Here is a 13,312-nt window from a genome sequence, read left to right as displayed (position 1 = left end):
CCGCCCCCTCCCGCGCCCCTGCCCGCGGCCGGGCGGGCACGTAGTGCCACGGGCAGCGACCGGGACACGCAGCACCCTGAAAAACCTGCCGCTCTTGGCACCAGGAGGATGGAACAACTCATTTGGTTGCATTTTTATGGAGGGGTGATAAGGGTAGAAAAGCTATTTCCAAAAAGGTAAAAAATAAGTACTAGCCCCAAACTGAATGTGCTGATGAGTAAACAAGCCTTTTGTCCCTGCCCTGTGCTGCTTTTTTGTTTGTTTGTTTCGGGTTTTGTTTGGGTTTTTTATTGCATTATCTCGAGCGTGGCAGAGAGAGCCCAGTCCCCAGCTTGCTGCTGTAGGTGCTGTCAGTCTAACCCTGCCTTCCCATCCCTGCCACCCCCCCGAGCTGCTTGAAAGCATAGTCACTCTCACATCTCTCCTAGCTGTGACACCGGGGAAAAGCTGGAATAGGAGCATTTTTTTAAAAGCCCTTATGTCTGAAAAGTAAACATAGCCAGGCCAGAGTTCTGATCTGACCGGGTCACAGGGAGGTTAAATCTTTAAACCAACAAGGTGAATTTTTCATAAACTTCTTGTTTGAGAACAGGAAGATGTTGTTGACAGGTAGCAGGTCTCTGTGCAGATGTGTCCCATCCTGTGCTCATACAGCATTGGAGAGGAAAAGGGAGCACCAACCAGGCACAGGAGCATGGAGAGGCCGATGGTCACTCACTCAGGACATCCATCAGGTGCAGGGTCTCCCCTTTGCTGTTAGGAATTGTCCTTTGCAGGTGTGGATGGTCAGAAATCCCTCCAGACAGGCTGGGCAAAGCTCCAAACTCAGTATGCTGGTTTGGCAGGCCTTGATCTCTGCTCCTGGCTGCAGGAACCCACCTGTACTTACCCTGAGATCAGAGCCTGGTTCTCCTGATTCGGTGTGTAACTTTTAAAAACACCTTATTCTAGCTTTTTCTAAAAGATCCTCTCTCCACCCCCATGACGATGCCAAATGTTAATGTATTCTCTCTCCGGCTTGAAAACGTTTACCAGTTTCTGGTGTTGTATTTATATTTTGAGTTTGATAAACAAGAAACACTGTGGACAGATTATGACCTCCCTGAACTGATATAAATCCAGAAAAATTCCATGTTCTGGATTGACTTCAGGTTTACAGATGTCTCAGAGACCACAATCTAGTCCAGTGCAGATTTTTTCCTGCTTGAAAGAAATATATTCCAGACTGCTGAAGAAAAAAAAAAAACATAACACCACACAGAGGGAGAGGGGGCTCTATTTTTTCCTACTTGATAGATAGGTTCTGGAGTACTGAATACAAAGTATGTAATAATATTATTGTAGAACTGCAAGAAATTTAAGATGACCTTTATAATGTACAAAATATTTTTATATTTTTGTCAGATTACAAAAACACAAACCCTAATTTTTTACATTGGACTAAACTTTTTAAACAAGTTTATGCCTCAAAGATTTAAAATTATAAAAAAAGAAACCTAATTAGTCTGTAGAGCAGCTTTGGGTTTATTCCCTTTATTTAGGTAGTTTTGCTTATGGTAGTGTAGATTTATTTTTTTATTTCTGATTTTAGTGTAGAAGATCTGAACCTGTTGCTTCATTCCTTTCCTGTGTAAATGAAACTTCAGAAGCACTGACAGAGCTGTATGCACAAACCTGACAAGTTTGCAAAGTCATGTGAAAGTCTGAATCATTTTAACCCTTAGAGAAGTAGCATTACCTGATCCTCATGTACTGACTGCACTCAGAGGGTTAATTCCATAGCACTAGATCAATCTGCAATCTGCTCATGTTAAATTATTTTAGCAAGCTTAGCCTGGAGAGAGGGACTCAGCAGAGTCTTGCCAGATCTGACATGGTCTCCTTAACCTCTTGATTTAAATAAAACACCAAAAAAAATGCTTGAAAAAAAAATCAGAATTGTTGTGTCTCAGCTCAGCATTTGTCTCTCTGAGACCCTCTGATGTAAAGAGTGCTGTCCAAGTGTCACCTACTGTCAACACCACAGTGACAAATGTCACCGTGGCCTGGTGTGTCCCCACACTGGGTGTGACACTGGCACAACTCAACACCCACCTGGTGGTACTTGGTTGGATGAAAGATGGAACTTAGCAGCAAAGCTATGGCAGGTATAGAAGGAAAGGCAGATGTGGCTAAGTAACAGCAGAGGAAATTTCAGGGCGAGTCCTGATCAGTATTAACCTGGCCCAGGGCAGAGCAGTGCGAGCACACCCAGAGCAGCTCTCACTCATTTCACACTCTCTGGCACTTCCACTCGTGGATTTCAAGGCTCCTCTGGCCCCTCCGTGGTGCTGTGATCTCTGCCTCCCCTGGCAAAAGGCCCATCTGCCTTAGAGCCTCCTCTCATCATCGTTATTCCACCTGATTCCTGCAAAATCTCCTTAGGGAAACCCACCCCCCTCACCCCAGGAGCATTTCCAGAGCCTCAGAGCTGGAACACTCACACTCATTTCTGCCTGTGCTCTGCTCTGCACACAGGCTTAGAGCTGTGTGTGCCTCCAGCCACCTCGGGAGGAACTCAGAGTATCTCCTTGGGATGTCATCAGTTTACACTGGGGTAACTGAGAAAATTTCATCTCTTTTATTCCAAGACACAGAGAAGATAACTTGAAGCTGCTCCTTTCCCAGACAAAATAGCATGACCTGTTCTGTTCCCCACGGCTGATAACGGATGCCAAAACAAAGTTACTCTGATTAATACCAAAAAAAGTGTCTTTAGAAATGCTCTATGAAGTGTTGCAATTTTGTGTTAATACTTTTTTAATAGAAGGAAAACTTCACCCTTAAGTTTTTATCTCAATGACAATTATTTTTAGTTCTTTTACAGCAATTTTAACTCTTCCTGAAAGGCATATTTGAATTCCTGACATCAGTTTGAATGTAGAAGTCATGGAAGTACCACTTCATTAAACCAAGTAAAACCACTGTATGTAGCAGGGATAAACATTTTGCAGCTGTACTCTCATTTGTCCAATGACTATCCATCATTTGTTGTAATTTTTTTACTTCATTGAGTTTGTATTTTTTGGCTTTTATGTTCAAAATGTTTATAGCTTTATAAATAAAGTAATTGCCAGACTGGCTGTTCAAAAGAGGCCACTGGAAGTTATAATCTTATCAAACTCTCAAATAACTATTCCTTAGCATTCAAGAGGATTCCTGCTTTTTTTGTGTGTTTTCCTTTGGCATTTGGCTGTGTGAATAGGTTTTAGAGTAATTGCCAACAGTCCTCACTGGGTAAGACTGAAATAAGTAAACCAAGAGTAAGAAATACCTTCTGCAACCTTAAGGACATCCTTCCCTCTCCCTGCCCACACTTAATCCCTCTGGCCAAGACCAATCCCTGATCATGCCATGACTTTACAAAAAAGGTTAAGGAAGCACCATGCGAGTTAAAGAGCAACATAAAGTTTACCAGTGGGAAATCAGACAGTCTCTCCCTCTCTCCAGAATTTCAGAGTCCACAGCCAGAGCCTGTTAGAGCAGCAGGAACACAGGGAACACCACATGGCAGCCCAAGCTGTCTCTGCACCTCCCCAGAATGTCCTTACTGGAGTGGGGAAGGCAACTGAGAGATCTAAAAAACAACTCTCCTCCTCCTGACATCCACAGAGCTGAATGTGGCTGAAATCTGAGTCAGTACCACAGGGGAATTTCAATTAGAGAAAATAAGTTGTATGGAATCCTAACGACCAAGACTACTAAAAGCATTAAAAAAGAATAAAACTCTGTCAAAGCTACATGCTGCCCTGAGCACACAGCCCAGCCCCATGCTACCCCTCCACACTGCCCCAGTGCCAACAGCCAAATGTCACACCCTGGAGCTTCAGCAGAGGCTCCAGCACTGACCACCACAGGTTAGGCTTTAGGCCAGAGCTGCTCCAGTTAGCAAGTCTGATCACAGGGCTGGCTGTGCAGGCACAGCAGACAGCACAGAAACAATGCAAGGAGGAAGAAAAACTGTCCTTGTCTCCTCCTCATCCCATGGCACAGTGAGGCATCGTGGCAGGCAGTGGCTGCTGGCAAACATGGACAGTGCCCTGATAAGCACCTGAAGGAATCTGCACAGGAGTTTGCCCAGGCTGCTGCCACCCAACACAACCATGGAACAGCTCTCTGTATCAGCAACACAGCACTCCAAGGGTAAACTGGTGTTTGCTGGAACACCACACAGATGCATTTATTTCTTGTAAGAATCAGGATAAGCTGAATATTCAACTACAGATACAGCACAGAAAGGGCATCAGATTTTTCTCCAGGAACACTTTGAGCCTGAGGTGCACTCTTGGCAGTACAGGAGGCTGGAAAGAATAAAGCATGAGCAAGTCTATTCTACTCCCTACAACTGACAATGTCTAATACACTCATAATATGCAGAGCAACTTCATGAGTAAGATGTGAGCAGCAGCTGCACCCAAAGCTGCTTCAGAGCAAGTTACAAATGCTTTCAGAATAGTTCCACATCCAAGATGACCTAAGAGCTAGTAAAGCCATCAAAAAAATACAACCATCTGGATATTTCACCACCACCCAACTTTGCTTGAGGAGTTGCCTGTTTTGTCTTACTAGTGACTTGATTTCATCATTTCAAAGTCTTCACATCTGTTTCTCTCCAACCAACCACTGCCTCAGAGCTGTTATTTGCACACTCAGTAATGAGATTGTCTAGTTTCAAATAACTAGAACCATTTGCAAACAAAAGTTTAAAAGCCCTTTATTAATTCAGAAGTGAAACACCGATATTTAAAGTGAGATAAGTATGTTTATTAAGGTTCATTCTACTCTAAAGTTTATACAGAGAATGGAATGCAATACAAGCTAAGAGCACACCTCAAAGATCTACCACACAACCATCCCCTACTCCCTATAAGGGAACTGTAAAAAAAAAAAAAGGAAATAAATCAGAAAACCAGTTACTGTTTAACTAGTTGCAAGTGGCTTTGTCCAAAGAAGTTAAGCTTGATATTGCATTAGCTTTGTATGCAATAATTAAGTCTCTACAAGCTGAAGTATCACATACAGAGGCATAAGATTTCCTGTGGACACATGAAACCATATTTTCAAGAGCTACATCACAAGGGTTCTTTAAAATTGCCTAAAATCCAGCCACTAATGGCATGCACAGGTCAATAATATTAACTTTGGTAATGTCAGTCATTTTTTGGTCAAATCTGGATTCCACTTTTAACAGCAACATGTATAAAAACACACCCATCCTGTGCATAAAGCAACACTTTATTGGCTACCAGCAAGAGGCAGATCTTCAAGACATGGCTGAAGTACTCAAATTGAAGTGTCAGGAGCTTGCTCAGTCCTAGATCACATTTTCACTAGTCTATAAGGCAAGACTAACAGGACAAGAAAGTGGTCAAATATTTAATTCGGGTTTTTTTTAAAATGCAGGACAAGAACCATCTTGAAAATTATATAGCTTTAAGTAACACTAATTTTTCCCACAATGTTTCTGGGAGAAATCCAGTCACTTTTTGTACATTACTTAAGTTCCCCAAGACACGTTCTAGTTTGTTTTTCTCTCTGAAACTATCAATACCCTGTAAATACAAGTGTTTTACTCTCCTTGAGGAACAAGTCATAGGTGTTTTTATTTACAACAGAGTTAATCCTTAGCACTGGAGCTGGACAGTCTGAAAGTGTAATGAAAATGATAACCTTAGTGCTACTTTCCATAGAGAATCCACACTTAGTTCAGTTTTATTCGTTGCAAAGTAAAAAGACATCCAATTACACTAGTAAAAACTCAAAAGATTTAAATCTGTACTCAAAAAAAAAACACTACACATGCAAAGGGAACAATATCCTGCTAACACAACTTCATCTGCTGCTGCATTTGTCTAATATTAACAATTATGAACAGGGCAGTGCAACTAGTATTTGGAACAATCCTTACAGTGTTCAAGTGTCAGGCACAATACTTCACTTCTCTTCACACCACTGGTTCTCTTTACGTACCTAAAAGAACAGTTTCACTGTTAATATGTTGCATTGAACTTCTAAAGAGTTAGCTGTACAAGCATTCAGGAGTATTTACTGCACAAACTTGGAGCAGGTTTACCTTTTCATGCAGGGCTTGCAATTAGCAAGTCTTCCAAACTGTCCTGGTTATCAATATAAGCCAAGAAATTTATTTCTCATGCTTAGATTTGATCAAAACTGATTTTTTTCCACCAAGTAAAGCAAATGGATTAGCTTAAGTCTAAGTAGCTTGTTTCATGATATAGCCTTGAAGACAAATCCTAGTGCACACCTCACTACCTTTGTATCTAACCAAGGCATCTTGTTCTGCTCCTTCCCAGCTCAGCCATTCTGCAGTTGGTTTGTTGTTCAAGTTTCAGATGGATGAGTTCATTACTTAAAGCTGAGAGCCCAAACATCTTACCTTTCCAGCCACACACAGCAATCCATCTTCAGCAATCCCACCACAGCTCCAAGCCAGCCAACTCAGGCTGCCACAAACAACCCTCCATAATCCTTCCCAAGCACATGTTTGGGTCAGAAAACCAGCATGCTTGGTTTTAACCTTTTCAGGCTACAAGTGCAGTAGACACTAAAAACTCTTCTCCTAGTAACAACCCAGTTATGAGGAGTTGATGCCTTAGTTGACATTTGCATCACACATTAAATTCTGAAGCACCACACAGTAATTCAGACCAAAAAGCCAGCTAAATTATAATTAAACCCAGATCAAGTACCTGTGCTTCCTCCTCTTCAGTGAAGTCATTCTTAATATTGAATGTCTTGCGAATTTCTTCGGGAGTTTTCCCCTTGATCATGTTTGCAACTGTCTTGCATGTGACATCAAGCAAACCTTTGATGTCCAAGTAATTTGCAGCCTGTAGAAGAGTTTCCAAATGTTAAGCCTCCATATCAATATTCTGCCTCTGTAGATGTACTACCAAAGTGATGCTTACACAAACTGTACAATAACTGCAAACACATCATCTCCACTTTGAGGAGCTTCTAGCTAGAACCTTGAAGGGACAGTACCTAAAGCTCGTTTGCCAAACAGAAGGGAAAGTCACTTGTACCATGAAAAACACACCCTACTGCCCCTCCTTTTGCCAAGGGCTTTCAGAAGCTGCAAACATCCAAGACTTTCAGTGTTGCAGCACTTTAACTAGCCAAGGCAAAGCATCTTGGCTCACAGGAGATGCAATTTAACAGTCAAAGCTACATTTTAATTTGTATGTAGATCTCCAGAACTCCATTAGGAGCAATAATGCCTCAATTTAGACTCAAGAGCCACAACAGAGACAGCAACAGGGCTACATATGCAGAAAAATGTATTAATTGATCAATGAGCAAGTACAGATTAATGCCAGCATTAGGCTAACAAGCATTCTAGCACCCTCAGCAGTTTCAGCCAGGATTTACCAGAGACATTTGCTCTCTCCACATCCCTCCCCCAGTCAAGAAGTTACTCCAGAAGCACAAAGGCTCCAGGTCTCAAGTGCACTCAGAGCTCACTTCACAGGCACAGCCTTTGCACCTCTTAAACATACTCACCAGGATAAGTTCAAAGAGTGTTCCTTGGTCTACTTTCAGAAACTCCTGATCCCACACAGGGATGTCATCTGTTCTCTTTTCTTTGTTCTCATCATCCTCAGGAGGAGGTGGATCATCCTTGTGATGGGTGCACCACTGAATCACCTAATTATGATTTTGATATTAAAGTTTTCTCCAAGTGATTCTCCCATGAGGCCCCAACTATAACTTCATTTGAGAAGAAATAGACCTTTTTCTCTAGATTAATATTATGATCCTGCATCAACATTCTCCAATCCCCAACGTTTCCACTTTAGAGCAATTGATCCCCAGCCCCAGAGCACAAGAGCCTTCAGGAATCCCAACTGAGTCAGCAGCATGTTAATTACTTAATCTGAAAAACCAGCTGCTGCTGCTATAAAGTTTTTAAACCCTGTGCTAACACACACAGGCCTGTACAAAGAAAACCTAAACCTCATTTTGCTGTGTTTAATCTGTTTGCAGAAACAATTATTAGGCAGCCTAGGACACGGGGAAGAGTGCAGACTGCTAACAGCTACCAGCAGCTCATGTTCACCCCCAGTGCAAAGTTCACCTGGCAAAAGTTTGCCTTTAAAATAAACAAACACCAGCTTGGGAACATGCAATCTCACCACTCAGACAATTAAAAGGAGCAGGGATCCACTGCAAGCAAAACCCTGATCCATTTCACCAACCCCAGAGACCTCACAAGCTTCAAGTTACTTATGTGTCTGTTCACTAACAATTCCTAACACTGTATTTACCTCACAACAGTCACACCAATCCTGTGCTGGTTTTGGCACCACACTTTGTTTCAAAGCAAAAAGCATCTTAGACAACAACACACCACTACACTCTTCTCACTTGACCCAATTACCATGGTCTGTTTGGGAATTTCATACCACCGAGTGCACACAGTGCCACTGCCACCCCGGCACAGCTCCTGCTGCTCTCCCCACTGCCTGTCCCTTCATCCTTCCTCTCAACATTTGCAGCTCACAAACAGCCACTCCAGGTCACTGAACACCACGGAATGCCAGTGTGCACAGACGTCCAGCAGCACCTCAGGAAGCCTGTCTGGCCTCCAGCTGCTGTTCCAAAGGTCACCCCTGTGGGTCCTCTGCCATTCCCACCCTGGTTCTCAGCTCCCCAGATCCCTGTGCTCATGCACCTCCACTTGGTTAAGCCTGTAGCTAGCACATGAAAAGTATTTTTTATCTAATAGCTCCAACTCCAACTCCAACATGACTCTCACATTTCATCACTGCTGTACAGCACAACCCCTTTCATCATCTTACCTTTTTCAAGATAGCTGCATTAACATTTGGAAGAGGGACTGGGTCATCATCACCTTCATCATCCATTCCCAAATCTAAAAATGGAAAGATGACTAAGCAATTGGCAGACAAGACCATTTACTGAACTGGGATGCTTCAATTCTCCACTGTTTTAACAACACTGAGGCTAAATGATTGATAGCAGAGTATCTCCAAATTGTGAAGTCAGGAACTTTTGGAAAGCTTTGTGGAGCTATGGCTGCATTATCCAGCCTAGGCTATACAGCTTATATGTACAGCCAGTTATGGCTAAGTAGCTAATGAGGCTGCTCATCAAATGAGAGCATCAGCCAAGCAGTCACCTGTCTGAGCAGAACTTGCTAGTTCAGGGCTCTGGGAACAGGAGACATTGAACAATCTGACAAATATTTATTTATTTTTTACCACTTAAACAGTTCAAACAAGTTCCAATTGGGAGTTCCCATTCCATTCATTATTAAGTAAAAAATTCAGATCTACTGTGGTGAATAGAGACAGTGTCTCCTCTGGATGAGCAGTAAATACTGTGGTCAGAGATGCTGTTCTCTGGCTCTGAAGCACTTGTACTGATCCTTGCCAGCTGAGGAAGTTCACATGGTAATGACAGCAGCAAACCCTTCCACCAAACAAGGATTTATAAAGCACGTTCTGACCCTCCTTGCTTTAAAAGCTTCTCAGCATGCTCAGTGCATATCTGGGTAAGTTTGTCACTTTGTCCCCTTGACATGAGTAAGGAATCAAAGTATAAATTGAGAGCAAAACACAACTGAAGTTTGCACTTGACACACAGAACAAATACCATATATTAGCCATCTTTGATTAGAGAATATGCTTTTTTTTGATTACCCAAATGCTAGCAGTTGGATGACTCCCTAGCTGTCAAATACATCTTGAAATGAGTTACATAATTGAGTAACTACACAGCCTTTCACTCATTACAGGCATTGATGAGCTGAAGAACTTAATTTTTAAGAACACAGGACCATCACACCATCATCACTGACCAGATCTGTACATGATTTAAGCATCACATACTTCTGTGCTTGGACAAGTCAGCTACTGCTGTTACCAGTGGAATATTAACACTGCTTTTTGTTTGGAATAACCAACTCCATAGATTCAGAACTAAAACTGTGTCCCCTTCACAAGCATCCTTTGAGCATGGTGGCAGGTACTAGTGCAAGAAGTGACCAGTCAAACATTGTCAGTACACAGAAATAATTCAAGCAATATCTCAAGTTCAGTCAACTCTGGTCCACTTGTCACCAGCACTTTCAGTCATGAACAGAAAACTGATACCCCCTTGGTGGTCCCACGATGCTCAATCCAACCCAACCTTTCAGCTCTTCCCCTCTCAGCTGCAGCACCCAACACACAAAGCATTAAGTGATGCTCAACCACCAGCACTGAAAATCATTTCAGCCCCACCAGGAGGCTGATTCTCTCCCAGGTTAGTAAGGGGCTGGTTCATGATGCTCAGCTTGCACACTTACCTGTCCCTCATCACCACCTGAGTGTCACTGAACACCAGCAGTGACACAGCTCCTGCATGAGCAAACTGAGAACTGTGCTCCCTAATGCACTCCAATCCATTGCTCTTTCCTGCTCATGTTGCTGATTCTGTTCAACAGCATCTTATTAACAGAACAAAAGTGTTCAATGCCTGATGTATTTCAACCTTATTCTTTTACTGTTCTCATAAGGTGTCACAACATAGATTTACACCCAAGAACAATTTTGAACTACATCTACAGAAATTTTTTTTCCCGAGTTAATTCATGAATACATCCAAAAGCTAGAAAAACCCACCAGTAAACAATGAGGATTTGCACTAGAGGGATTAGACACAGTTTGCTCTGTATCTCAGCCATCTGGCAGACTTCCCCTCCCCCGCCACGAGTTCTTTTGTTTCAGATTTATGTCAGCAAGAGATCAGAACTAAGTATTTATCCCAAATAATTCAGCTGCATCCACGAGCTCACAATATAGGTTTACTTCAGCTCTTTATTGCATTGATTTATGATCTCCCACTTCATTTAAATTATATTTACATTGTTAGACTGGTTTGTAAGATTAAATAAACTGAAGCTTTTAATATTAATGTTCTGTTTGCTTAACTTTCACAAAACTGAAGGAGGCTGCAGGCAAGGCAGTGGGGTGCTGGTATTTTACAGGCCTCCCTGTAAGTGCCCTTAACAAGAGCTTTTTTGTGAGAGCACATCCACCCAAAACAGTTTCAGCTACAACAGCAACTGTTCCAGCTGTTCTGGAGGGGAGAGCAAGCTGCTTCCTAGGCCTGGGAATCCTTTTTCAGTACAGTACCAGTTTGTCTCCTCTGGTGACAATTCCTTCCTTGAACACACTGCCCCTGCCCTCAGTGACCCTCAGGGTCTCACACTTACCTTCCAGCATAGTCTTTATAGTCACAGACTGTTTTGCAATTTCAACATCAACTTCGAAGATTTCTCCATCTGAGCTCTGCAGTTTAATTGAAGGCATCTGCAAGAGAAGGACAGTCATTCCACACCACGTTCAGCAGATGTTATAAGCTTAGCAGACTCAGAGATGTCCATCACCTTTACTGTTTATACTGCTTCTTCCCACAGCAGGTAGCCCAGTGCCACTTGGATTATTCACAGCTTGAATCAACAGCCCTAAATTCATTAATCCTCATGCTTAAGAAACAAGGATTGGTAGAAGCCTAACACCAATTTAAGAGCTTCTTTCTTAATTTGAAAGCGTGAAATACACATATGATTACTCAATAGTGCATCTATTTATTTTTTTTTACAGTGCAACACCAGAGCTGTCTTCCTCTTGAACTGACTTTCAACACTTCCAAAACACGATTTGTCTTCAAATGCAACAATTGCAACTTACTTTGACTGCTCAAATGAAGTCAAAGACTAAAATCAGTTTCAACTGATACCTCTGGAACACAGTCACAACACTGAGGTTGGAAGGAATTCCTCTAGACATCTAGTCCAGCCTCCCTTGCTCCAAACAAAGCTAAACAGAGCAGGTTACTGGGGATCAAAGGCTTTTCTTCAGAAAAGTATTTGGTTTTCTGAAGAGATTAAAAAGCAATACTCCCCCACAAGGAAAGCTTTCAGCACTCACTGCTGCTCTTGCAAAATAGGAAGTTAGCTCAGCACTTGGTTACCACCTGAGATGATTGTGCATTTTAACAGAGTTTCTCAAACAAACTGTAGTAAGCCCTGCAATAAACAGAAGCAGCAGCCTGCAAGGAGGGCACTAGCAGAAACACAAACCTTACAGGAAAGTCTATCTCCAGATATATAACAGCTCAAGGCCAGAAGTAATGCACATGACACCACAGCCTGCAGGTCACAACTTCTGCCTGAGACTACACACACAGCCTGGGTGGGTAGTGCTGCACTGAAGCAGCTGAAGGACAGGATAAACACAACTGTCTGCCCTTACAAATTTCATAAATTGGTTCTCAACCAACCAGTAGGATGTGGTGTAAATTCCTTTACCACTCACAGTATTTGTTAGCAGCAAACCACTGCAACAGCTTCATTTTTTTCCCCCCCCTCAAGTTACCTGCTCCAAGATCACTAACACATGTGTTTGTACAGCCTGCAAGGCACTGTGAACAGCTCCAGGAACAAAGAATTGCCAATCAATTTCAATTCATTACCAAATGTTCATCCCCCACCGAACTCAGCAGCTTTGCACACGAGTTCTTGCAGCAGTACTTGAACTCCCAGCAGTGAATTGGCAGGACAACTTGCAGCACATTGCATTACTCCTTCCTGAGAGCTCATCAGCAAGGCTGAGCCTGACAGCCCAGCAGCAAACAGGCCATGGGAGGAGGGCCAAGGCGTTGTTAAGCAGCTCACACCACCCTCGAGCCCTCATTGCTTTAATTCCCGTTTGGCACCGAGCAGCTAGTTAATGTTTACACAGCAATGTAACCCTATATGACAGTGCTACTTCTAATTAAGATGGGTGTTCTGCAGGGACAGGATCATTCCAAAGGTACAAATGTATATATATATATACACACACATAGGCACAAAAATAAGATCTGGATTAAAACCTATTTCTGGGTTAGCAGTTTAAATGATGCGCTGGGAAAAAGTGCTGCAGAACACAGATTTCAGATTTAATGCATCTGTTCTTGCAGGAACTCCCTGGGAGCACTCCAGAACAGCCCCAGCTCCAGAGCCACCATCCCCGTGCCTGGGCTTACATAATGCTGCACAGCAGAGCCAGGAGGAGGGAGGGATGTTGCCTGAGCCAGTGCAGCTCCTGCAAGGGTATTGGCATGGAGACCCTTGGAGCACCCAAACTTGCTTCTAGCAAGGCCTTGAGGCATCGCTGAGGATCCGAGACAGGTAGAATGTAGTTCACGTCCTGCCTTGTCACAGATAACACATCCACCTTTCATCCAGGCGGCCTTATTT

At 42.8% G+C, this 13,312-nt stretch overlaps 1 protein-coding gene across 1 annotated transcript; it reads right to left on the bottom strand.

Moving 5' to 3' along the window:
* Positions 1 to 4,732: 4,732 nt before the first annotated feature.
* On the bottom strand, positions 4,733 to 11,385 carry SKP1 (S-phase kinase-associated protein 1). Its single transcript, XM_009079936.1, has 5 exons — positions 11,282 to 11,385; positions 8,862 to 8,935; positions 7,564 to 7,707; positions 6,750 to 6,890; positions 4,733 to 6,009 (listed from the first exon to the last, which is right to left on the bottom strand). The coding sequence occupies exons 1-5, from the start codon at positions 11,376 to 11,378 to the stop codon at positions 5,974 to 5,976; spliced, it is 492 nt and encodes a 163-aa protein (XP_009078184.1). The 5' UTR covers positions 11,379 to 11,385; the 3' UTR covers positions 4,733 to 5,973.
* Between the last annotated feature and the right edge of the window lie 1,927 nt (positions 11,386 to 13,312).

Source organism: Acanthisitta chloris, unplaced genomic scaffold, assembly GCF_000695815.1.
Source record: "Acanthisitta chloris isolate BGI_N310 unplaced genomic scaffold, ASM69581v1 scaffold32738, whole genome shotgun sequence".
Lineage (NCBI taxonomy): Eukaryota > Metazoa > Chordata > Aves > Passeriformes > Acanthisittidae > Acanthisitta > Acanthisitta chloris.
Note: the sequence above shows the minus strand (reverse complement) of the source record. Positions and strands in the feature narration are given on the sequence as shown.